Source organism: Archocentrus centrarchus, chromosome 13, assembly GCF_007364275.1.
Source record: "Archocentrus centrarchus isolate MPI-CPG fArcCen1 chromosome 13, fArcCen1, whole genome shotgun sequence".
NCBI classification, from domain to species: domain Eukaryota; kingdom Metazoa; phylum Chordata; class Actinopteri; order Cichliformes; family Cichlidae; genus Archocentrus; species Archocentrus centrarchus.
The window spans coordinates 30,949,102-30,975,702 of NC_044358.1; the positions used below are offsets into that span (position 1 = coordinate 30,949,102).

The following is a 26,601-nucleotide window of genomic DNA, read 5'->3' on the forward strand; positions in this document are numbered from 1 at the left end:
GCGATGGGTGACGAGCAAATAGCTGTGCATGCTGACAGGGCCTTAAACTGCACCCACAGTGGAAGCGACATTTTGACCACTGACCATAGAAAGCGAATGACATTCCACAACTTCAAGTGACTAGGCCAGAAATGACCACTGGTGATGGGGAAGTGGGAGGGACCCTAGATAAAGTTTTCTTAACTTTCAGGCAATCAAAACTGCCAGTAAGAGTGAAGAATACAGCTGATCGACATATGACCTGGTAGTAAATACATTGGAGGGTTATCTAGGCAACTGTAGCCTGGAACCATAGCAAGTGACCCGGCATCAGCTGCAAAGCAATGTGTGACGAGCGAATCGCTTCAAGTGTGTACACAGCTTCAGGGTCAGTGTCCTGGTAGCCATTATCCTACTGGAAGGAGAACCTTCACCCTAGTCTGAAATCCTCCTCTGGAGTGTTATTCCCTTCATTAAGGTTATGTGTCCACTTTGTGCAATTCAGCGTCCATCAGCCCAGATCAGTCATCCCATCCCTGTTTAAAAAAAATAAAAAATAAAAATCCCCCTGTAGCATTTTGCTGCCACCACCATACCTGATGGCTGGGATAGTTTTGGATAGTGTCTGGTTTCCTCTAGATCTGACTGTATTATCTTACTAGAGAATCTTGTTTCTCACAATGTGAGAATCCCTGAAGTGCATTTTTCCAAACCTCATGCTGGCTTTTGTGTGTGTTTCATTGAGGAGAAGCCTCGCTGATCATTGCTTTTTCTAGAAGGTTTTTTCCTATCACCACACAGGATCTTCTTTTGGTCACCCCTCTTTCCATGCCCTTCATTCTCTGAATGCTTAGTTTGGCAAGTATCCAGCATTAGAAGTGGTCCCAGTTGGGGGGGGGGGGGGGGGGGCTATTGGGAATCTTCAGTGCAGCAGAATTTTTTTTGTAGCAATAACTAACAATGAAAAAAATTTCCTTTGAAGCTAATTGAAAGGGCATAAAAATAAGTGATAGTGTTTAGATAAACAGTTAGGAAACTGTGACTGTGCTTATAGAGTTGTCTAGCAAGTACTTAGTTTGTTACAGTGAAGTAGCCAGTCTATTTCCAGAGCTGGTTGAGCAAGATAAACAACATTTGCCACTGTTAGTTAGGCATTCACGGGACTCTTTTACACTAGTACCTCCTTGGCTCAGCTCTACTCTACTCTGATTTATCCTGTTTTCCATTAAAATTGTGTATTGCCTTAGCAAGGTGGCCTGAAAGTCCCATGACATCATCTGTATGCGACACAAACACAAATGGTCACTCTGTCTATCCCCCTCAGATCCTAGCACCAGGTAATACTACCTAATGGAAAACCCTGAAAACCGAGTTTGGTCAAGCCAAGTAGATACTAGTGGAAAAGAGGCATATTTGATCTTATTGCAGCTGAAGTGCAACTGTCTGAATCACTGAGCTTGTGAAGCACAGTCTGCCATTTACAGTCGTTTTGAGAACTCTCTTTTAAAGTTAAAGAATTAAACAAAGACTGATGCTAATGCAGGTTTAGGACTAGCCACTGTGAAATCTTTGCTTCTGAGTCAGTTTGTGAAATTTGCAAACTCTGCAGTGTCCGAGAATTGGCTCTCACCAACAGTCCTCTTACTGTAAATGTGACAACCACAGGGTCTTTGTGTCCTTGTTGGGCTGGGAGAAGCTTTGCTTGCGCCCTCTGAAGATGACACTTTTGGGCAGACTGTGAACAGTCTGGGAACGGTCATAGTTCAGTATGAATACCGTGCTCCATCATGTGTGGTAAATGTCTGAGTGTTTCAGACCCAGCTGGGTCACTGCTTAGCAGCTTAACCCAGTTACTGCTAACAATGTGTATGGGTCACAGATAAACTCGGTGTGTAAATGAGTCACATTTAGCACCTGACTGAGCTATGTTTTTCCCCCTCAAGCTGTTAAGCTTGTGTGTGTGTGTGTGTGTGTGTGTGTGTGTGTGTGTGTGTGTGTGTGTGTGTGTGTGTGTGTGTGTGTGTGTGTGTGTGTGTGTGTGTGTGTGTGTGTGTGTGAGTGAGTCACTGTTTGGGATGTGCAGAATGAGATAAAGGAAGTTCTTTAGCTTGTAGTTTTAAAACCAGCTCCTGGTCCTCCTCCAAGATGACTCTATTTTCTACTTTTTTCTTATCTCCCCTCTTGGGCTTTCAGACTGTCTTGAGACTGTAATTTGTTGGACTTCCTACAGCTTTCATTCACCCCCACAAAGCCACACACATGCCACCCCACCCCCAGTTCAGAGGTGATTACTTAAATAGCTGCTCTACTTGTTTTTTTTGGTTTTTTTTTTAGTTTCTTGCAGGGGGTTTTTTTTTTCCTGTTGCAGAGACGAATACAGATGAGCAATGCTTCTGGTTATGCTTGGGTGTGGCTTAGAAATTGTACACTCTGCACATGTGTTTTTGTCAGCTATGCAGTTATGTGACAAGTAGGTGACAAAGAAGGTGGTCTAAGTGTGCAAAAGTGTGAAAGAAAGACACATGACATTTGTATACTGTGTTCAGGGTAATTTATCTAGTCCTGGCTTTTCACTCCCACTTCTCTTGTTTCCTTTCTTCTTTGTTTTTACTGTTTTGTTTAATGTGACATCATTACTTACTGATTTAACTGGAATGTGCTGTAACTCCACCTCCCTCCTCTCTTTTCCTCCTCCTTCCTCCTCTCCTACACACTGTTTGGCTGTGGCTGCTGAAGAAAGTTGATCTCTTCACTCCTTGCTCTTTCCCCCCCTATTTGTAAGTTGTTTAATTTTTTTTCTATTTTTCAGTTTGAGTAAAGCTTCAGGGGGAGAAAAAAAAAGTGTTTTTATTTACATTTACAGCTTTGCATGCCGATCTTTGTCAACTGACATTCAAATAGAGGACTGACTGGAAGGAACTGAGAACTTCCAGGTAGGGTTATGTGTGAGAGGGAGCTGTTGGACAGGGTAGTGAAAATGTGCTATGTGTCTGCATCCCTTTGTGTTCTTTTAGGCTAGCTTTGTTAATAAAAAGGTCGGCACAAAATTGTGTTTCAGCGGTGGTAGGTTTGTGCATAGCGATGTGTGCCACTGGACTTTAGCTCTCTGACAGTATGTGTGCAGTTCAGCAGTCATGTGCTTGAATGTGTCTGTGGGGAAACAGTCCTGTGCAGTACTGCAGCTCTGTGTTAGTGAGACATTAGAGCTATTGTGTGTCTGCGTGTATGTTCTTCTCTGGAGTGAGCTGAGACACATTAAAATGCACATGAATGTGACTGTGTAGGCATGTTAGTGTGCCTTTTTTTTTTTTTTTTTTTGTAGTTGATCTGTAGCGTTTTCTTTCTTTCTGTGTTTTGGTGTGTTTCCATGTGTATATCGTGTTTCTCTCCTCCTGTCTGTCTGTTTTGGTTCCCTCTCTGTCTTTACCATATCTTCCTAATTTTTCTCATTTGCACTAAGTAGTGAAATCTAGCTGTGACCACAGTTTTATATCACTAACTGGGTTTACTATTCCATGGCAAAAATCAGTGTTTGTCTTCTACGAAAAATGTTTTTTTAACATACCAAAAAAAATAAATAAATAAATAAGAGGTCATGTTGTAGGCATGTCCTTTTTTAGAAGACGTGTACTGAATGTTAGTCACCTGTGTCATGAGTCGTTCTTCCTCCGTTGTGCACCATCTTCCTGTTAAACAGAGTTTGAAGCTTTTTATGGTCTTTAGGTTGATGTGAAATGCTTTACAGGTTTTGTTGGTGGTTTCCTTGAAAGGGAAGAAGTGACATGGCATAAAAGATGTTTGATAGTGAAGTGCACAGCCAACCACTCCCGTTTATCAAGGACTGACTCAGGTCTCCTTGAACTGCTGTGCTGTGTGTTGACTGTGTTCTGGTGACTATCAGCATGGTGTTGGGATTTTATTGTAGCAAACGTGACAGCTGAGATAAAGGACTAAAAACTCTTAATGGGGTTGTTTTTGTGCTTTTAAAGTTTTTCTAAGTGGCTTTCCTATAAGAACACTCGTCTTTCTTACCCTCTCTATTTGTTTTTCTGCTTTTGCTCATTCTTCCTTTTATTTCTTTGGTTTTTTTCCTTCTTTCCTCCCTCTTTTTTGTCTCTACACTGTTTTTTTTTTTTTTAAAGTCTTATTTTTTTCTCTCTGCCCTCCTTTTTCTGTGTGGATTTTCACCTCTACCTCCCTGTCCATCTCCCTCTCTCTCTCTGTAAACTCTCCATGATGAGGTAATGAAGGAGCATATGTGGATAGTGCTTTCTCATCTGGATTTAATCGATGCACATACATACACATCTGTAAGTGTGGGAGTAGTTTTGGCCTACGCATTTTGTGCTAAAATCTACAGAGCAAACCCGCTCTGTGTCTGTACATAGGTTGTGTTTCTAGCCAAAAACAACATGTCTCTGATTACTGTGCCTGGCTGAAATGCTTTCATCTTCTTTTCACAATATTTTTCTTTCTGTCCATCTCTCCCTCATCTTTCTTTTCCACCAGTTCAGTCTCATATAACAGCAGAGGCCAGATGGAGGCCTGAATTTTTTTTTTGGACACACCCAGATAAAATCTCTTTCTGCTGCTGTCTCTTTCTCTCTAGGGAAATTGGGCAAGATTCTTGAATTCCCTTCTCTTCTCTCTCTGTGTGTTTTATTACATTACTGCCTGTTTCATAGGCAGCAGCAGATGTTGAAGGGTGAGGTCTCTCAACACTCAAACAGCCCATTTCCTCATTGTATTTTATTCTGATTGGTTCTGTTTTTTTGGACAGAAGAAAAAGGGATTGCTGTCATAATACTGTACACTGGCTCATACAGTACAGCTTAACTGCCACATGTACATCCATAATCTTGAGGACTGATTTTGGTCTGTTTCTCTCGTCTTTGTTTGCTGTATGGACCACACACATACACATGCAGATATGTCACCACAAAGCATAACACACGTACAGCACCAGTCAACAATTTGGACACACTCATCCGTTCATATGAATGGGTAAAGTGGTAACTTTTGACTGGCACTGTATTTGTTGGTGTCAGAGTATTCTGTGAACTATTTAGTGCTTGTGGCCAAACAACAGTTATGATGATTGAGCTTGTTTTGGCTACAATGAATGATCTGAAATCTCGATTTCAGCTGTCACAGCGAAACAGTGTGGTCATTTTGATGTTGTTGACCAAAGTGTTAAAATTGGTGCCCTCAGTGATGAAGAGCTGGCGAATTAAATCTGAAATAAGTTCAGAGAGAAAAGCCCAGCAAAAAAAAAAAAAGAAAGATTGATTTTAAAAGCAACTGCACAGAATATTATAGCAAGGACATGAAACCTGCATCGTGGATAGATTTTGAATGAAAAATAGGCTCTGTTATACTGATTTGGAGCTCACTTTACAGTCTTTTTAAAAAATTGTAATGTGTGAAGCGGCTCTTTAAAGTGTCCTGAATTTTGTTGGCTAAGTCTTTCAGTGCTTGACCAGGTCTGCATCTGCACTCCAACTCACTGGCCTGAAACAAAGCCAAACTGCGTAATGTCTCAGGATCTGTTGCTTTGGGAATGGGAAGTGCTGTCATTTTGACAAACAACTCCATTTGCAGTTCCTGATATTTTAAATTCTTTACTCATCTGCACTTCAGCAGTTTGTCTTTGTGTTTTTGGGTGGGTGCGTGTCTTTTGCAATTCAAATCTTTGTTAATTGGCTTGTTTGTCTGTGTTTGTGTGTGTAGAAGCTCAACAGTGCTTAAAAAGAGGAAGGGCTCTGTCTGTGTGTGTCTGAGTGCTGGGGAATTTCTCAGTCAGACTCAAAAGAGCTTATTGGGTTTAACAGAAGGCAGAAGTGGGTGTGTGTGTGTGTGTACATTTGCATTAGTGTAATTCGTCAGGTATAAAAAGCATGCACCCACCTTTCACAGTTATAGAACGGATCCTTTCTGCCTCGCCCACCTTCTTCTTTCTTTGTCCTGAGGTTCACTGATATATTTTCTTAACAATCTAAAACAGTACTGTGGGACTTATCTATATAAATGAACAGCAGTTCATAGTCATCTTCTCGCCCTCAGAGTTCACACAGTGCTAATCAAGTAGGTCAGTGCGTGTACTGCATTCCACTTGCTCGAGTTTTAAATTACATTCCTAAGCTGGTGTACCAGCAGTGGTACGTCAGTCAGCACATTTTGATTTGTTGGAATCTAGAGAGCTTCTGTAAGCACGTCAAAAATGTTTGTAAGAATGCTCCCAGGAAGACAACAAAGTTCCACACTGCAGGTTTACAGTAAAGCTGCGATCTATGAACATCTGAACTTGTCACAATAGTTTTATCCTTGCTGTTGTTGTCAGGGGGTAAATTGGGACTTGTAATGTCAGGGGCCACTTTGATGTTAGAGTTGCCGTAAGGGCCCATATTTCTACATTGAAAGGTCGATGTTTGAATCAAAACAATTTGTAGACAAGTTGGCTTATGTTTTCCTTTGGCAGACGGTTCATTCGAGAAGGTTGGATCTGCTCTGAAAATCTGCTCTGAATGTGGCAAAAACAACCAGCTTGAAATCTTTTTTGTAAGAGAAAGTCAAGATAAAGGTTTCAGCTGGCTCTCCTGTTATCCAGAGTCACATATAGAAATGGAAATATAACGTAAAAATATATACACTGATAAAGGTGAGCCTTCCTATGACATTCAAGAGTGAATGCTTCGATTACCAAACTTTTGTTTTCTTCCCAGGGATCCACGTCATTCTTACAGATCAGATTTTTGACACTAGTCCTTTGTGTTTCCATCTTAACCTTTTGCTGCACAGCTTCCATTACATCCTTTGCACATCAAAGGATGTAATAAAGTTACTAAAGATTCCTTGAAGTTATATGAGTGATGAGGAAATCCACAAACAATTGTGCAGTCAGTCACACATGAGCTAGGACTTCTAAACGAATCATTACAAAATGGCGCGAGGCTGCTTTATTAACTGTTCATGCAGTGGATTTAGAGAGCGTTCAACAACTGAAACACAGTTTAAACACATGGGAACACTTTTTATATAGTTTAACCAGAGTAACCTACAGGTCCACTAAATCATGAAATAATTACCAGAGATTGCTTTTGACAGTGTAACACATTTGTTATTCAATAAAAACACTATAAATATACTTTAATGGCTTCTATTTGCAGGGAGTAGATTTGTGTTGAAAGATACAGAACTGAGTGTAGCACGGGGGACGCTTGGTCAAAAGAGGGGCCGGTGCAGGTTTTTGTCCTGCCTGCAGTGACACACACAAGCACACAGGACAGAAGAAGTTCACTTCATTCTGAAAACTGAAAGAGCTTCGCACAACATGATTACAACCTTTTTAGCAGTATTAAAACCTTTTTAGTTTATTAGTTTTGTCTCATCCTTGTACATTAAAAAAAAAAAAAAAAAAACTTCTCCTTTTTTTAATACTTTACGTAAACGCCTGTCAAGTGCACTCTGCCCTTTTCTTTTCTGTATTTCCTGCCTTTCTTGTTTTAATTTCATCTCACACCCTCATTTCCTTCCTCTTTTTGGCTTTAATTGGTGTCTGTTTTCTAGATTGCTAACTTTCACTGTCTTAGACCAGGTTAGCTAATGTCGATACTCCTCTGAGTCTCCTCTTTTATGGGGAATGGAGTTCTGTTTATATGTCCGTAGCGCATAAATCCTATATCTGCATTTGCAGGTAAAATTCCTTTCAGGTCAGTACTAGCACTGGAAGGCTGTAAATTGTTGTTGCATATGCCATAAAGCAGTACATTATAGTTTCCATCTGTTATTTTATACATGAGTGTTTACTCATGTGTTTCCTTGTCTGTTTGTCTGTTCATCTCCCCTTTTCTCCAGGCTCTTTGTATAAATGTGCAGTGCAGTGATGTACTGGAGACGCTGAGCCTGATTTTCTGTGGTGCAGATGTGAATTGTTCAACTGGGCTGGAAAGCCAACCCTCCCCCCTCTCCCTGGCCACCGCACACTCGCAGCCCCTGCAGGCTGAGTTATTGAACCATAATCTGAACACAGGTACAGTATGTTTGCAAATTCAGGGTCTCAGACACACATTTATTTTACTAGTGCTTACATTAGGACTGAATAGGGTTTTCATGGTAATGATTAAAAAGCTAGTTTATTTACACAGCGCTTGTTGTTGGCAGTCAGAAAAAGGGAAAGAGGAGAGAGTGAAAATACACATGCATTCCCACAGATGATGGATGGATATGTTTCTCAAGGAGCTTACATAAAGATGGTGGCTTTGTAATTCTGATATTCCGTCAGGGAATTCATTAATCGTGTTGCTCTGACAGAAAAATCGTTTTTTTTTTTTTTGCTTCAGTGATCAGGAGGATCCTGTCTGTGGACTGCATGTGGAATTTAAAAAAGGAGGAAGATTTCAGACATGTAATCTTGAGCCAGGCTTTGAATTGCTTTAAACATAATGAGTTGAATCTTAATATCAATTCTACAACTAGAAAAGTCGAGATTCTTATTAAAATCTAAGTAAGAACAGAATGGAATAATTTAAATTGAAAAGTTTTTTCCCTATTTTCACTTCATAAAGAACTCCGGTTGCTGTTATCTTGCTTTTCATTTTTAAAACCCACTGACCTGGATTGCAGGCAGCTGAGACTTTTAGTTTTGTTTTTATACAGGTATGCTGTTGTAGAGCAAGCAGAATGTGGTTTGACATTGTCCTGCTGCAAAAAAACAAGACTTCCATGAGAAAATGTGTTGATGGGATGTAGTATACTGATACAGGATCTTCAACTGTTGTTATTATTGACAGCACCCGCTCACACTTCTCCTGTAAACTAGTGTGACATGACGCTGTCCTGCATTTTTATGTTTCACTGTTGTATGAACTGGATGTTCTGTATGTATATTGTAAAACAGACTCTGGGACATGCCTTTGCTGGCCTAATGACTGCCGTCTCATTGCTGGGGTACTCTCTAAACCCTGCCTGGCCTTTTACAAATATTAACAGTGACATGTAATTTAGAAATTGGTTGCTATCTGGTGAAGTCAGATGGCTCAAGGCCAGACATTTTAGAAGTGACTGAATGCAGTCAGTTTTTAAATTGTCAGGAGTTACAGCTAAATCCATAGAGTGCAGCTATGAATCAGTACCTTTAAGCACAGTATTGAGAAATTAGGGTGGGAACATGTCAGCAGGGTTTAAAAGTTTACCTTCCTTTACTCTGGTACCTTTAGTGCAAGAAAATTCTTTACATTTTTTTTCTTTAGAGCTGCCACGATCAGAAGGGATCGAGGCTATGGACCCAGAACCTTACCCCAAACCACCTTCTGTGTCTCACAATGGCTTCCTATTCAAAACTCCATCCATGGCTCGAGCTGTCACAGAACGCAAGGCCAAAGAGGGTAAGCACAAACAGACCTACAACAGCAGCAGTTACCACAGTAGGAAACAACTGTTCAAGTGACTCTCAGTATTATGCTTGGTTAATATTTATTTTTCCATCAATATAGAGTTCAGTCGTCGCTGGTGCACGCTAATTGATGAAGTTTTCAGCTACTACGAAAGTGACAAGAACTCAAATCCTAATGGAGTTCTCAAGGCTTCAGAGATCGTCTGTCTGGCTGTGGACACCCCTGAGAAACATGGGTATACAGACACACATGGAGACACACACACACACACACCCTTCTCTGTTTCATATATAGTTTAACAACTTTCTTAAATATGTATTTATACCAAAAAATGTGATGACACCTTGTTCTTCGCTCCCCTTTCTTAAATTGTCCTGTGTCTGCTCCTCTAATCTCTCTCTTTTCAACCCCCAGGTATGACTATACCTTTGAAATTTACTCAGAATCAGAGCGTCTCTACCTGTTTGGCACTGATGACCCAGAAAGCCACAAGCATTGGGTCAAGTCTATCGCCAAGGTAACAATCAAATATGTATATTCAGCTTTAATTGCTCATTATTTCAAGTAAAATAGGTGGAGTTAGCAGTGGGTTTGCTATTTCTGACTTGTTTCCTTATTTTATCTAAGCACAACACTCTTTAGAGCTGATATGATGGTGTGAAATGTAACAACTGCTACTTCCTCTCTCAACTGCTAAAGGCCAGCATATACTTTAAGCCTTTAACAGTGGATGATCACAGTCAATGCACCTGTTACCTGCCCTTACCTGCCGTGAACAGCTGGTTAACGCAGAGCGTATCACAGCTGAAATGTCTGATCAAACGCACTTTGAATTATTGTAATTACGTAACTGTTTGTCCTATCATAAAAATTCAAATGGTTTCTGAAAACTGAGAAATTGCGCTTCAAACCCAGCATAGGGTTATTACGGTAATTATTGCCAGAAGACCGCAAAGTTAATGGGCCCGCCGGTAAATAAAGGGTTAAGCTGAAAAAAGTAAAGTGTGTGTGCGCTCAAATTTCAGTTGGATATGTCAGAGTTATCCACAAGGTCATGAAGCAGCCATGAAACAATAGGTATTGTGCCGGATTGCCTCTTTCCACAACTGTTGAGAATAAGGCCGAGATAGTAAATGGATAAAGTGTAACCAGAATCAGGGTCAAATTTGTTACCAACCGCACCCCTTGCTGCATTTTTCTATCAGTGGCCTTTTTAGTACTGTACAAGAGTTGTAAAATATAGTATTAGTTTTTGAAAGCATTTGAGTAATTTACAAAATAAAATTATTAAATCATAATCAAAAAATAAGGGAAGCTGTGATTAATGTTGTATTGTACAAACCCATGTTTGAGAGCAGGAGAGGAGACAGATCGCTTGGTGGTTGTTTCAGGAAGATCATCCAGTGTAGAGATCTGCCAAATTAAAATGTGTGGAGCTACCTGCCGTGGTGACCCTTTGTGAAAAAGGAAGCCACCTAAACAAACTTCAGTGTAAACCCTATATGTCCTCTTTGTTTGCAGAGCTTTATTCCAGCCAGTGCAGAGCCTTTGCTGAGATTGGGGTTTGAGAGGATTGGGAAGCTGAAATGTAAAGACGGCTTGAACCTACAAAGTTCCAAAGTCGGGTGGTTTGCTCTGGAGGGGTCCGTACTTCACGTTTACCTGGAGGGAAGCCAGGTGGAGGAGATCCAACTTCGCAAACTGAATGAACTCTGTGAGTAAGACATGTAAACACAGGTGCATGGATTTAACCACCAGGGCTACTTTTATTACATGTATGAACAGACAGTATACTGTAAACACAAATTGTGTGAGTGCTCAGTGGTTAGAGCACAGTAGTTCTTACCCTGCATTTGTGTTTTACAGCAATTCAGCAAGACAATGAAGTGCTAGTTCTGGTGGAGAAAGGCAGGTGAGAGGGGATGATAATTTGCAGATTGTCTCTTTAAAGAGGATTTTAGCCTGTTTATTTTTTTTTTTTTATATTTCAGTTTTCCCTCACATACTCATTATTCTTTTTCCTTTCTATGCTCTGCTTGTTTCCTTTGCCTCTTGTTTTAGAACTCTGTACATAAAGGGAAAGAGAAAGTTGGATTTTTCTTGCTGGTGTGCAGCTATCCAGGCGGCAGCGGGGAGTGGAGGAGACACGCTGAATGAGCAACAGCTCACAGAGACAGACATACCTGTGATAGTACACAGCTGCATTCGCTATATCACACAGTGTGGTAAGAAACACTGAGAAAGGAAACAGACACACAAAACAGTTTTTTTGTGAAATAACCATGAAAGTCTACTTAGTTTAACTGTTCAGTACTTTTTGGGCCTGCAGATTTTTCTGTGTCCCTGTACTCGTGACTACAATTGCGCCCTTCTTCTTTGTGCTTTGTTCCTTCTGTTTTTTTATCTCTTACTCAGCATTCCTCCTCCCATCATCCAGCAGCTGATAAGCACGTTCCAGGGCAGAACAGTCTTCCTCGTCACCTTTTATATAGCAACACAAGCAAAGTTTTTAGATTTTTTTTTTTAAACCTTGTAACCGTGGCTCACTACTTGAAAAGACTGACACACACAGTTGCGGGAGCTAACGCAAGAGCTCAGAGAAGACAAAGATAAATGATGGGCAATACAGTTACTATACTTACTTTACTTTACTTTAAGTCCTCTAAGGGATATGGACATAACTTGCTCTGAGCAACGTGAGCAGTACTTTTTGTTGCGGTTCATTGTTTTAATTATCTACACTCATTGTAAAGAAACGCAACCGCATCACACTTCTCTTTCTGGGTTGATGCTGTCTGACATGTTGTTCTTCTGACCTCACTACTAACTGCTATCGTGTGATTTTTGTTTTTTTGACTTCATCATTGTTCTTGCTTTGCCTTCAGAAGTCAGTTGGCTAACTTATAAAAAAACAGGAACTTTTTTTAGCTTTCAGAGAGCAATCATTGCAGGCGAAATACCACCGATGTATCAAATGTACCATTTATTAGAAGATGCAGTATAACAGACAGTTTGGAGGAACACATTTTTTTCAGATTAACAACAGCTTCTTCTTCCTGTTTAGATGTGTGTGTGTGTGTATGTGTGTGTGTAACATTGTGCCCTTTGTCCACGTGTGTGGGTTAATGTTTTATTTCTAGGTATGACATCAGAGGGGATTTATCGCAAGAGCGGAGTGAACTCTCGCGTGACCGCTCTGTGCGAGAGATTTCGTAATGATGCTCGCAGCCTTTGTCTAAGGGAAGGAGAGCACCAGGTGGACGACGTCTCCAACACACTCAAACGCTTTTTCAGGGAGTTAGGAGAGGGACTGTTCACATCAGAGGACTCCTGCTCCTGGCTCAGCACTGCAAGTAAGCTTCATGAGATTTAGTTTCAGTGTGGACGCACGCTGTGGTTAATTTAAAGATATGTCAGTTCATCATCAAAAGTGTCGTTGCTGCACCTACACATGCACATAGGTTTATTTTTATATTATGGACCTTTGGCTCTTGTTGAAAGGAGCTAATTTGTTTTTGTGATGTTTTGATGTCATGATACTGTACCTGCTGAGAGACACGCTGACAGGTCTGGATGGCAGACAGGCCAGTTTGGCATCCATACTCTTACCATGCTGAAATAAGCAAGACTTTCCTGGAAAAAGAAGTCATGTGTATGGCAGCGTTGAGCTTTAACGGTGCCTTTTCAGATATGCACTGTGTGGCATTCAGCATGTGCACTAATACCTTGAGCTGTGCACTCATCCCTTTCCTCTTTAACCTAGTTCACTAGGAAGGATTTTAACTTGGATTCAGGTGTTCAGTGTTGTTTTTGGGCCGTGTCTTTTGCATAGTGATTTCTACATAATCTCTGACTCTTAATGATATCATGTACAGTTCATGAGAACTGCCTGTTTTTAGCATAACTTTTCCAGTCTTTTGTTGCCTCTGTCACAAAAGCTTTTGGAAGTGCATTGTTGGTTTCAAATTGAAAATGAGCATATGATGCTAGCATTAATTAAATGTGACGTTTTAATGATACGCTTATCATCACAGTTCTAGTGTTTTTAATACTGAAGCTAAACTGAGCATGCAATGGAAAGAGAGCACGTTTCAAGTTAGTCTGCAGCTCTGTGTCTGATATCATCTTCTTATTGTTTTGAACCAAAGACCTACACACTGCTGACCATTTTTCATATATACATGCCAGTTGAAACAAAAATGGTCTTTGATTCAGAAGTCTACAGTCATTTTTCATCAAGCCTTTCTTCTGCCTTTCTCCCTCTTTTGATCTTTTGTACTCTCATCCTGTGCTTTTTATCTTTCCGTCTTACACATCCCGGCTCTTTCTTTGATCCTGCCCCTGTTTATATCTCCTGTGTTTCATAATTTTATCTTTTTCTTTCTTTTCTCTTTATCTTCTTTTCCCTTCTCCAGCCATTCAGGACGAAAGTGAGAAAATCTCCCAATACAAGCACTTATTGAACAAACTGCCTCATGTCAACAAGGCAACACTACAAGCCCTTATCAACCATCTCTATTGGTGAGACCAGATATACAGTGACTGATACCATCTTATCATCTCTACTTGATTATGTACATGCGCAAAGACTCGTGTGTTTTTCGCCGCGTGTGTTTCAGCGTGCAGCATTTTTGTGAGATGAACCAGATGAACATCCATAACCTGGCCATCGTGTTCGGTCCCACACTGTTCCAGACTGACGGGAAGGACTACGCCGCTGGCCGCGCCATTGAGGACCTCATAGAGCACTACAAACTCATCTTTGAGGTCAGTGCTCACTGTTAACACGGGTGGATGATAAGCTGTTTTTTCCCTATGCATTTACATCATACTCCAAGCAGCCCTGGACAATCACGCTGGTGCAATATACAATGCAATAAGTAAGGCATTTGTTTTCATGTAGTTCTATGGTGGGTTTATTTTTAGTTTTTAGCTTTATTTATTGACATCTTATTTTTTTATGTACAAGCACCAAAAGGACCGCACTTTAATTTCTTTGTGTAAATTATTTTATGCAGTGACAATAAAGCTGTTGTGTTCTGTCAAGAATTTAAAAACACTATTCACAGTGCAGAAGTCTTAAAGGTTCAACATGTCAAAGAACGTGTCATCTTATTGTATCGTCTGAAAGATCAAGGTTCAACATGACAACAACACGATGTGCTGATTTGCTGCTGGTTTAGCAGTGATGTTGTGCTTTGAAGCATCGGTGCAGATTTTGGATCTTAATTTATTGTTTATTTATGTGTTCATGCTCTTGTGCAGGTGGATGAGCAGCAACTGCAGAAGCACATAGACGAAATCCACGCTATCATCAAAATGCGAGGAAACCATAAGTGCCCTGTGAGTGACACACACACACACACACACACAAACTTTGAACAAAGAATGATTTGATGACCTGAGCTGCCTTTTTTATAGACAGTTTGCGTTTTGTTTTTTTGCATGACATACAGAGAGGTGACAAATTAAAGGAAAACCAGAACCTTTGACTCGTATAATGAGAGGATCTGGTGGCACTTTTTTATGATGGGTTGTGTTATGCTGGCATAGTTTGTGTCCATTTGTGCCCTTGGAAAATCAGTACAAAGTTTTTCTGAATCATAGGATCGAACATTTCTGTCCTGATGGGAGTGGTCCCCTCCAGGATGTTAGTAACCCCCAGCCATTGTTAAACAGTGGTTTCCACTGCCATCATAAAGACACATCATCAAAAATGAGGGAAATTCTTCTGGATCAGTTGGTTTCCATCCCTCTGGTATAGATCCAGAGACTAGGCTCACTGAAGCTCCTCTGATGTGGTAAAGTGTTAGCCCAACACCTCACTAACTGATTGCAAATTTGTCGCCTGCCTGTGTTGTTGACCTTTATTATTCTTCAGTTCATGTTCGGAGTGTGAGATGTGCTGTCTGAAGTGTTTACAGTCATGCTGCATTGTAGAAAGCTGTGTTTGGATATCTGTCCATATTCTCATTGATCATCACTGATTTCTGTCTGATCGTTTCTGCTTGCATGCGTGCGGGATGTTTCAGATGGCCTCTGAACGAGGAGGCGACTTCATTTGTACAGTGTACCTGGAAGAAAACAAGCCCACCGCAGAGCAGCATGTAAAGGTGAATTGGATTTTTTCTTTATTTTTGTTTTTTCACAAACCATTTTTTTTTTTTAATCTGGTACAGATCAAGTTCCACAGTAACAAAGAGGCTGGTGTTTACAGAAAACAAATATTTCAACTCTTCCCCGCAGATCCCTGGCTCTATGACAGCAGCAGAGCTCGTATGTGATATGTTGGACCGGCGTAACATCCCAGTTAAAGAAAAAGAGTACTGGAGCTGCTGGGAAATCTGCAGCAAGGAGGAAATGGGTGAGACAGATCAGAAGACCAAAGGAGGCAGGATGCAAACATGACATTTTTTTATGCTCGTGTAGATTTAGGATTTTTTTTTTTTTTGTTTTATTTGTGTTTTGGCTATGTCTGATGTGTCTCTCCATAAACTTTTTCTTTTAATTCTAATTTTGTTAAATTCTCATTTGGTCTGGAAAATGAAAGTTTAAAAGGACTGAATGCAAGACTAAAAGGCCAGCAGCAAAACAAAAACAATGACAGAAAGTGAAACACAAACTCCAGAACCAAAAAAGATCACCCGCAGCAATGTGGCTGTGTGCCTTGTTTGTTTTGTGTCTGGTATGTGGCCTCTCTGGTTCCCTACAAGGAAGCTTGTAGGTGGCTGATGGAAATGCCTGTAAGTTTCTAGTCAGAAATGTAATCTGCAGATTACAGAGGTAATGCTGAGAAACAGAAGGAATTTAAGTGTCAGTGATGGGAAGAACAAAAAGGAATTTTATTACTCAGGTTTTTAACTACAGCCTGGAATGTTGTTATATAAAAAGGAAACACAATGATGTAAAGTAAAATTCACGGAAATGTGTTTTCATAGCATGCAAATTATGAAACTCTGCCAATAATGCCACAAAGCGCACATTCTGTTTGTGTGACACTTTGCAGATCTTCATTCTTTGATGCAACTTTGTTGTCAAGACACAATCTGAGTTTGCATTACATCACTCGCGCCTTCTTTCCGTGTTCTCGTCTCTTTCTCAGAACGTCCGCTGCACTATCAGGAGCGAGTCTTACCCATTGTTCACTCCGTCGGCACCGAGTCTCATCTGCTTATCAAGAAACACCTCGCTATGGAGGCCATTATTCATTACCTGAGTAAATGCAAACCAACAAAATACTTGCTGCATTGTTTTGCCTGCCACATTGTTGCATGCTTTTATCAGTATCATTAATCTGACCTTCTGCCCTCCAGCCAGTAAAGGGGATGCATCCAAACACGGGATGATAAAATTCAGAGAGGAGCGAAGCCTCCTGGGCTTGGGGCTTCCCACTGGAAATTTCCATGACCGTTATTTCATCCTCAATACCACCTCGCTCAGAATGTACAAGGACGTCAGAGTGAGATTCACAGGGACATATTAATTTTTTTAATTTGTTAATTCTTTCATAGGCTCATTAACGAATTCATTTGTTTTTTTCTCTTTTGTCAGAGTAACCGTCCAGAACGTGATTGGCCAGTGAAAAATTTAAAGGTTTACCTAGGTATCAAGAAGAAACTCCGTCCTCCCACATGGTGAGCACCTGTACTGCTTTACCAGTGTCACACCATCCTCGTGGCTCTTGTTGTTATATCTATCTCTCTATCTATAGATAGAGAGATAGATATAGATATATATACAGTTGTCATACCAGGTGGACTGGCTGTGAAAATGATCACTTCACTGAGAATAATATGGACAAAATATATAAGAATATATGTAGTTTTCTGGGAATACCTGATTACTTCTAATGCTTATTTTCATAAATAATTTGTTGTCTGCACACTTTTCCCCCCAGCTTTACACCTCTGCTATAAAATACTGTTGGAGAGAGCAGCTGTTTTTACCCCTACGGAAATGCAACTTTTTGATCTTAAACCACCTCACTTTTGTTGGCTTGAACCTAATTGGTTGATGCCCTTGAGCTTGCTTCCAGTTTTATAAGTTTAAAAGTATGCACAGAGCTAATTCTGCAGCCCAGCTTGTGCTTAAAGGGATAATTAATGGATAAATTTAAATTATTCATTTTTTTTTAAAACTCTAAATATATTTCTTATCTGAAATTGCTCATTGACCCTTGTAAGCAGAGTGACCACTAGGGGGCAGGCAGACACTGTGAATCCTAAGCAGCTGGACTACTGTTGAAGTGATTTTCATCTTTCTGTCACCTTTTATTTTTAGTTGGGGACTGACAGTTCTGTATGAGACCAAGAAGCCAGAGCGACAGCAGTGGTGAGTAGTTGTCCAGTGCTCTCTTATTTACAACACACAGCATTTATGCTCTTGTTTATGTTCTCAGCAAGCCTGCGTGTTTGTTTAAATGTTGGTTTATCTGCATCAAAACCTCAACTGCTAAGATATTTGGTGAACTTTTAATAACGAAAATCAGATCAAATTACTGTTTTAGTTTGAAGACAGTAATTTGGCAAATGTGAAGGAAACCCTTTCTGTGTCTGCATTTGTGGTGTCGCTCCATAAAAGTGCAGCCCAAGAGAGTTACAAATAATACACCAGTTCACACTGACATGCATCCAGTATCCATAATGCACATGAATTACGAAAGTTGGAATGGGGGCAACAAAGGGCTGGAAAAGTAAGTGGTACTAAAAAGAAACAGCTGGAGGAACATTTTGCAACTAATTAGGCTGATTAGAAACAGATCAGTATCATGACTGGATATTAAAAGGTCATCTTAGAGAGGCAGAGTTTCTCCAATCTGCAAACAACTGTATCTACAAATTGTGGAACAATTTCAGAATAATATTTCTCAGTGTAAAATTGCTGTTGAATATCTCATCATCTCATCATCTATAGTACATAATATCAAAAGATTTAAAAAAATCTAGTAAAATCTCTCTTTGCAAGAAACAAGGCTGAAAATCAATATTTGATGCCTGTGAGGGCCCACAGGCAGCACTGCATTAAAAACAGGCGTGATTCCATCATGGAAATCACTGCATGAGCTCAGGAACACTTCCAGAAGTTACTGTCTGTGAACACTGTCTGAGTTCATCGTGCCATCCACAAATACAGGTTTAAACTCTATGATGCAAAAAAAAAGAAGCCATATGTGAACATGTGAGTGGACTGAGGCAAAGTGGAAAAACTGTGCTGTGGTCAGAAGAATTGAAATTTGGAAAACGGGGGTACTGTGGTCTTTGGACTAAAGAGGAGAGGGACTTGGGGCTTGGTTCAAAAGCCTGCATCTCTGATGAAATGGGGATGCATCAGTGCCTATGGAATCGGCAGCTTGCACATCTGGAAAAGCACCATTAGTGCTCAAAGAAATACAGGTTTTAGATCAGCACATGCTTCCTTCCAGACATTGTCTTTTTCCGGGGCCTTACATATTTTGTTAAGCCAATGCTAAACCACATACACGCTATTACAACAGCAAGACTTCATAGTCGATGACTAAAAGTCCAGCAACAGGTCTCCTCAGTTCCCAGATGTTTAATTGAGGTGGTAAACTCAGTTCATTTTATGGACTCGGGTTAATCTGAGTCACTCAGTAATGTGATCCGGTTCACTTGAGTCAGTGAGCCAGTTAGTCAGAGGTTAGTCATACAATCCGGGTTAATGGAGACCTTGTATTCGTGATTCAGTAGGACGATTCGATTCATTAACCCAGGCGATTCAGGAACCGGCCAGCCCTAACTGCTGTTGAAAGACAAGGGGATGCTGCACAGTGGCAAACATGAACCTGTCCCAACTTTTTTGAGATGTTTTGCTGTTATCAAATTCAAAATGAGCTAATATTTTTCTTAAAATGGCACATTTTCTCGCTTTAAACATTTGATGTTTCCTATGTTCTATTGTGAATAAAATATGGGTTTATGAGATTTGCAAATCATTGCATTGTATTTCTGTCCCATTTTTTTTTTTTTTAGAATTGGGGTTCTAAACACTTGTTTCAGTTTACTGAATGTAACTAAAGAATATTAAAATATTAGACTACAATGCTAATATAGTGTCTCTGCAGTAGCGTGCAGCCTTTAGTTTAAACTTGTTTAGTTGTTTACTGTCTTTGTGTTAAGCAGGCAGGGGCCTTTATTTTTTTTTTTTTAATTACTTAGTGGCAACGTGGTTGTATGCATATAAATGCAACCAGCATCGGAGAAAGCTGCCAGATTTTCTGTAGGCTGAGAAAACAGGTCAGATCCCTGCATGAGAGTCTCGAGAAGGAGGCATACGAAAGGTTGACTCCACCTAGGGGGTGAACACACATGAATACACCTGTAAACAGGGCTCTATTCTAATCTAGGGCTGTTCATGTATTCACCCATCAGTTAAGTGTGTGTGTGTGTGTGTGTGTGTGTGTGTGTGTGTGTGTGTGTGTGTGTGTGTGTGTGTGTGTGTGTGTGTGTGTGTGTGTGTGTGCGTTCACATGCTGCACTGGGCTCTGCATTGTTAACAGCTGGAGTCATCTTCATAGTTGTAATGGGACTGCTGTTCCCGTCATGCTGTAGGCAGTATAATCTCTTGGTCGGGCTCCATCACCGTGTCCCTCGCAGCAAAATGTAAACATGGAAGGGAAGATACAGAAAGAGGTGGAAGGTAAAGGGGCAGAGAGTCATGCTGAAGGGGAAAAAAAAACTATACTAAGTAAGAAATGTTAACTTTAATGTGGGTAAAAGAACTTTAGAAGAGTGGAGGGAGATAAGAAAGTGGAAAATATGAAAAGGGCTAGTTGAGGAGGTGCCAGTGTGACTGGCGTGCTGTCTCTTCCCAACCTTTCTTACATACCTGCACTTACTGTCTCTTAATTTCCTGTTATTTCTTCTATCGCATCAAAACTCTTAACGCATTAATTTTCCCATTTTTGCAGCACTATTTTATCAGCACATTCTTGCAGTCATTGTACTAAAGCTTATGGGGACGCTGATGAATTTTTCAGAACATTATGTAAATTCTGTTCTGTGGCTTTATGGGAATCCATAATGATAAATGAACAGCGTTCACTCTTCTGCAGCTGATAATGTCATAGAGTCGCAGGCAGTTAATTGCAAGCAAAAATGAAAAAGTCAAATTTAGGTAAGGATACTGTGCAGCAGGTATGTGTGGTAGAAGAGTGGCCGTCTTCTTTTGAATGCCAGCAAGCAGTAATGAGCTGCGTTATGCATAGTGATGCAAACTTGGGAGAGGGAGGAGCTTTGTGTGTGTGTGTGTGTGTGTGTGTGTGTGTGTGTGTGTGTGTGTGTGTGTGTTTAAATTGTATGACTGCAGCTAATTTTCTGTCAGTTGCACGCTGCACGCTGTTTTGTTTCTAAAGTCTCCTTGTATCAGTGTTTTGTTGTGTCTCCGAGGACTTCACTTGAATAATTGTTGGGGTCTAAATCTGTGCTCATAACAACAATAATTGTATAAATAAAGTCTGTTTATTCAGCACTGCAGCATGGCTGATGACTCGGAGGCCTATGTGACGGCAACCTGAGTGGCATGAAATTTGCACGTACGCGCACGGACACTACAGAGGCACAATTTCACACTTTTCAGGGACACACACACACACACATACTGGATGCTGAAGGTTGTAATCAGTGTTTGTTTTGGGCGGAAGTTTAAATTAGCAGTTGCGCTCAGTGTTTACGCTTGTGGCGTCACTGTCGGGCGTCATAGGAGAGAACATGTCAATTTCAGTTAACATTTTTCACTACCTCGCTTTGTTCTCATCCCCACCCCACCCCCAAATTTCCCCTGGTCCGTGAATTCATCTCTGCCTCTGTTTGCTTGTCTCTCAAGACCACACACACACACAGTCCACAGTCTAATTTTTTTATCGCACTGTCTGCTTCACTTTATCAGCCTCTATTTATTTGCAGGTATCTCTGCTGTAACACCCAGTCAGAAGTGAGGGAGTGGTATGCTACGTTTCTCAGTATCCAGGTATGTGCACACATAAACACACGCTGAAAGCTGAAATGTTTTAATAAATATATTTTAAACACAAGGACCATTTCAAATGCTTTAAACCTTTTCCTTACAGTGTATTAGTATTGTAAAATCTTTTCTTACTCCCCATCTCTCTCATTCTCATCTCCTCTTCGTTTTCGCTCCTTGCTAAAGTATGATGGTGACGTGTGGCCTCAGGAAGGACTCCAGAATAAGCGTGTGAGTCGTGAGTTGCCAGATACGCGTCATGGTAGCGTGTCGCTGATCCCACTGCGTGGCAGTGAGAATGAGATGCGGAACAGCGTAGCCGCTTTCAGCCAAGACCCGCTTGCTGTGAGTCAATCTACCAATCACTGGGAGTAATCTATGACAAACCAGGCAGCTCACTGCGAAGCTGCCTGGTTTAATCAGAGACTTTCATGCTGAGCAGGTGGTCCAGACCCTCAAACTTGAGCCGAATCAAAGAGCAGTGCAAATTTGTGCACATCCTTTACCAATTTTGCACTTTTCAGGTCTGATTTCTATTCAGAATAGAATACATGATTGTGCATGAAATCTGAAACCCTGCTTCAGTCTACTGATGCAGAACTTGTCATGAATGTTTACTTATCTCTTTTTTTTTTTTTTTGTTATTAACACTTCTGTGAAGGAAGTGCAGAAGTGTGGGGGTTGCACCTGTGCAGGATCAATAATCTCTGTTCCATGATTTGTCTTTGATTTAATGATCATGTCAGGATCTGGGCTCTTAAACTAAACAGCAAATAGACTGTGGAGCTCTACACTGTGAAACACAGTGGTGTGTGTTTTCACAGGCTGTGAAGAGAATAAATGACTAATTTGTGTCCAGCCTAAAAAGATGTTTTAAGAATCCAGACAGCGTGTAGAGGCATAGACAGCTGCATCTTCAAGTTGCCTTTTTGTTTTTTTGTTTTTTTGCATTGAGAGTTAAACAGAATAACAGCCATAGTTATTCTGGTAAAGCTCACTACAGAGCCCCAAAGACACAAACAATAACACATTTAAAGAGAGCTCAATCTTGCAGGCAAACTGTACTTTCACAGCACTGATGTCTTATCAGTTCACAGATTTGTCTTCCTGGCCTGAACAAACATCACCTTAGTCTTTTTGGACTATATTTCAAGCTCTCTCACTGAGCCAGACCTGTTTAGCCACATCACTACTATGTTTGTGTGGCGATCCAAAACCTCTCCACTCTGTGCTCAGCCGTTGGTAAGACCAGATGTCGACAATCTGATGATGCAGTTGTCTCCTCCCGCTGTTTTCTTGCTATCACACATTGCTCAATATTTTGCCGCAGATTGCAGCAGCACATAAGAATTCAAGTCAGTCTGCTGGAACTTCCACCGGCAGTAGGCTGATTTCAGGGTTGCTGTGTTGTTGCCTTCCACATATTTTTGTATTGATTCCTGCCTGTTCAGTGTATTGACATGATGTTGGAGTGTGAGAAGAGGCGTGATTGCTTTGGTGATAGGACCACAGCCGATGCTGGATTTATGCAAGGGGTGGGTGGGTGCAGTGGCTGAGAAGAGATTCACTGCATGTCGATATGTCCAATTTTCGATGTGAAGTGAAAGAGTAAATATGCTATACAGATTCTGTGTCAGTGCATTTTGTGTGTGTGTGTGTGTGTGTGTGTGTGTGTGTGTGTGTATGTGTAATGCGACCTTTGACTGTTTTGTATCTCTATCTACACATTTTTTCCATTTGTCTGTTTTGTTCATCAAAAAAATGTAATTGTTTATCTTTCAGCTCTTTAGAGATGTTCGATAATGGTCTCAGCAGGAAGGTAGGACAATTTCACAATCATGAGTTTTAAAATTTATGGCACACAAGTTCTATCATTTTGTTTTTCACCGTGCGTTATATGAGGACGATTTAGTCGCAAAAACGCAACGCGTCCGGTGTGTATGTAGGTGACATGACAGGTTCGCATCCGAAAGATTCGGAATTTCGTGTCACTACAAGCATGCTCTTGATTGTGCTCCTGAATTGATGTTCCACCTTTGGACTCAGATACAGTTTAGTTTGGTTTAGTTTTAGTTTAGTTTAGTTTAGTTTCTGAGTTGTATCCAGATGCGCTGGTGGATTTTTACGCCGCTTCCAGTGATCGATGTAAAAATCACATCAGGGCTAGAAGCGGATGCTCATGAAGGGAAGACCAGCCAAATTTAAATCAGGCTTGGTTTTTGAGCTGTGAAACTTTCTGATTGCACCTCACAATTTTGATAATGCATTCATTGATTAAATAGGTCACTTGTAATATTTCTGAGCATCTTCTGCGTCCGGTTTCTGAGATATAGCCACATTCGCCTTTTTCTTGCATTTGGGCTTTTCTGACTGTGAGAATTGAGGCATCATAAAGTTTACGAGAAAGTTAATGCGTCATCTCCCAGTTTAAGCTGATCTCTCGGTTCATCTGTCAGGCTGCATATCCCTGTTTATATGTACTCTTGACCGGAGCTTATTGAGTCCACATCTCATGAGTGGCCTCATATCTGGTTGCCATGGCTCCGAGACATTCGTGGTCTGAATGAGAATTTTAAGCTTGACCTCCTGGGGGACTTTAAAAATGTTATGAAACTAATTTTAGGTTTAGGGAGAACACTGCAAGTTAGTTTCACAAAGTGGCGATGCAAATCTTGACAGATGTTTGAATGAGAAGAAATGTTTGTGGTGATTTTTATTTATTTTTTTGCCGAAACCCTGACCGTCCGCGTGTTTCTTTCAAGGCTGGATCGTCAGCTTCATCAGACGTCCTCTAGACATTCCAGGGACTTCATCATTCTGCGGGTGTACACACCAGAGCGGCTCTGAGAAAAACACTTGTGCTGTTTGCGGATAACGGCCTTACACTTTGAATATGTGCTGGAACAAGAAGTTCAACGGACAACAGACTCGCACTGCTTTCCATGCACAGATGAACTTTAGTCGATGCACAAAAGCAGTGGCTCGGAGCTCTGGCTTAAAAATAGAAGAGAAACAGTTTGTTGGACCGCAATCACCCTGAAGAGGCCCTGAATCGATTCCAGCCTCATTTGCACCCATCGTTACCACTGGACTCATGAGAGAAACCTTTATTCCTTTAATGCTTTTTTGTTGTTGTTGTTATTGTTGTCACAAAAAGACGTATTAGATGCAGTAAAACTAGGCACAAGAATGGTGTGCTTAGCAAGTTTTTGTTGTAGAGAACAAAAGTTTGACATTCATTTGTAGCTCAATCATTTTTTTAAAAAGTATTTTCTGTACTACTTGCTCAACAACTGATCAGATCAGTGTGAAGTTTAAATGAAGTAATTGTAGCCATTGTAAAGGTCATATCAGAGGAGGCTCTGACCTGATATACTCTGGAGTTTCTTCCGAGGGGACTAAACTGGACTTGAAAATGACAGCTGATGGATGATGTTATCCACAGGGCATTGGCCAGTCCTGTGGAAAATTTTAGTCTGAGTTCCTTTTTTTTTTTTTTGTGCTTGTTGCCACTTTTTTGCATATGTGCAGTACTTTTGCATACTGTGCGTTTATGTGGGGATGTGAAATCAGAACTTTTGGGGAGTAAAGGATTTTTTTCTCTTGTTTATCACAGGCACTGCCTTCTCTTTGTAGGTGCTTTTTTTAAAACTCCTGGGCTACAAAATGCAGCACATTAACCAGCAGTATTTATAAAGTTTTAGATTGTGAATTAGTCACTTTTCTTTTTTGTTCTTTATGCACAGCTTCGAATCTTTGCAGCAGTGCGTTTTTATAGTCAGAAGCACAAAAGTGGTGCTGGAAAATCTGTGGGTACAAGAATCAAAGTGCTTTACAATACACCGTCATTCCTTCTACATGCGTCCAAGCTTGTATATATTTCGTGTAAAGAATGAAGCTGTCAACAGTTGCCTTACTACCTTCATCCTTACTTCTTTTTAATGTTGCCTGGATGCCACCTTAATGTAAAGACTTATTTATTTTGACAGCAGAGGACGCTGTGATGCCGTGTTTTCTCAACCTGAGTTGGTGATGACCTTCATCTACATGTCTGAACGCCTTGAAGTTGCGTACCTGTGAAGAGTGTGTATTTACAGTAGTTACATGTGTGCCATTAACTGCCCTCTGACCTCAGCAGTAGTTGATAGGACTCAACTGTGTAATAACATTGTATGCAAAGTATTCACTCTGTACTTCTCAATGGTTTATTGTTTTACAACATTGATTTAGAGTGGATATATTTACTTTAACAAAGGTTATTGATGCTGATCATCAGATTTTAGTTTGCAGGTTTAAAGGTAGCATATTATAAGTTGTAACTTTCAGGTACAGGTGTGATCTAACCACATCATTTTTCGCACCGGGGTTGCTTAAAAATAATCTCTTTTATGTGATTTTTTTTAAATACTTAGCTGTACTATTGATGTGTTAAAAATACACAATTGATTATTTTACAGTTTTCATTTGTAATCTGGACACATTTGTAGTATTTTTTTTTTTAATTTTAATCATTATTATTCCTTTTACACATTACAATTCAAAGTTGCAAAACAAAAGCCCAACAGAGCTTGTTACACTTTGTTGTGATACTTCTTATATATAGTGTTTCTCTTTGTGTCTGCCTTTCATATTCTGTTACTGTGCATTTTACAAATTATTGCATCTCTAAAACTCTAATTAAACACATTTGGCTAGTTGTTTGTTTACTGTTGAACATGCATAGTCAAAGCCCTTTTCGTCTTGGAAGAACTGTTTCTTCCAGAAGGTTGATGTCCTCCAGCTCTGCTTTGCCCTCATGGTAATCTGCTTGTTATTCTTCTGTGGCTTTATGTGCAATCCCCACCCCACAGGGTAGCTGTGAAAAGATGGGCTCCATGCAGATGTACTGGTTGTTACGTGTGTGCATAAACTTTGGAGAGAAACTTTGGCAAGGCCTGCAGGTTTCATGACAATTTCATGCTACAGCCATAAAACAGGAGACTATAGATGAGCTTCGAGGAAAAATGTCAGCTGTGTGGGTGTATGGGGTACAGTGATCATAGGGAGGGCCCTGGGGACGTTTCCTGCGTGTGTGAGAGAGCGGGACTGAGTCACAGTGGTCCACCAGCACTCCGGTGCGTTCGTTTAAGCAGATCTGACACATCAGGGTCACTCTGTACCTCGAGACACACACCGGAGAGCCCTGCGAGTCATGTGCACACAGGAGATCTTCAGTAAACCGTGCGCAAACACGTACAAGAGACCTACCAGG

General features: G+C 40.6%; 1 protein-coding gene across 2 annotated transcripts in view; it reads left to right on the forward strand.

Annotated features, from left to right (window-relative positions):
* The window catches only part of arap1 (ArfGAP with RhoGAP domain, ankyrin repeat and PH domain 1), a 59,201-nt gene extending 33,154 nt beyond the window's left edge, over nt 1–26,047 (forward strand). For both annotated transcript variants that reach the window (XM_030744147.1, XM_030744148.1), the window contains 21 exons: nt 7,834–8,008; nt 9,228–9,362; nt 9,471–9,606; nt 9,786–9,888; nt 10,893–11,085; nt 11,238–11,283; nt 11,433–11,596; nt 12,512–12,724; nt 13,787–13,892; nt 13,991–14,138; nt 14,637–14,714; nt 15,404–15,484; nt 15,618–15,735; nt 16,474–16,587; nt 16,685–16,830; nt 16,923–17,005; nt 17,652–17,702; nt 21,293–21,356; nt 21,537–21,695; nt 23,133–23,169; nt 24,113–26,047. In XM_030744147.1, the coding sequence (XP_030600007.1) occupies nt 7,834–8,008; nt 9,228–9,362; nt 9,471–9,606; nt 9,786–9,888; nt 10,893–11,085; nt 11,238–11,283; nt 11,433–11,596; nt 12,512–12,724; nt 13,787–13,892; nt 13,991–14,138; nt 14,637–14,714; nt 15,404–15,484; nt 15,618–15,735; nt 16,474–16,587; nt 16,685–16,830; nt 16,923–17,005; nt 17,652–17,702; nt 21,293–21,356; nt 21,537–21,695; nt 23,133–23,153 (2,334 nt within the window). In that variant the 3' untranslated portion in view covers nt 23,154–23,169; nt 24,113–26,047. The remainder of the gene's footprint in view (nt 1–7,833; nt 8,009–9,227; nt 9,363–9,470; nt 9,607–9,785; nt 9,889–10,892; nt 11,086–11,237; nt 11,284–11,432; nt 11,597–12,511; nt 12,725–13,786; nt 13,893–13,990; nt 14,139–14,636; nt 14,715–15,403; nt 15,485–15,617; nt 15,736–16,473; nt 16,588–16,684; nt 16,831–16,922; nt 17,006–17,651; nt 17,703–21,292; nt 21,357–21,536; nt 21,696–23,132; nt 23,170–24,112) is intronic.
* Nucleotides 26,048–26,601: the final 554 nt, after the last annotated feature.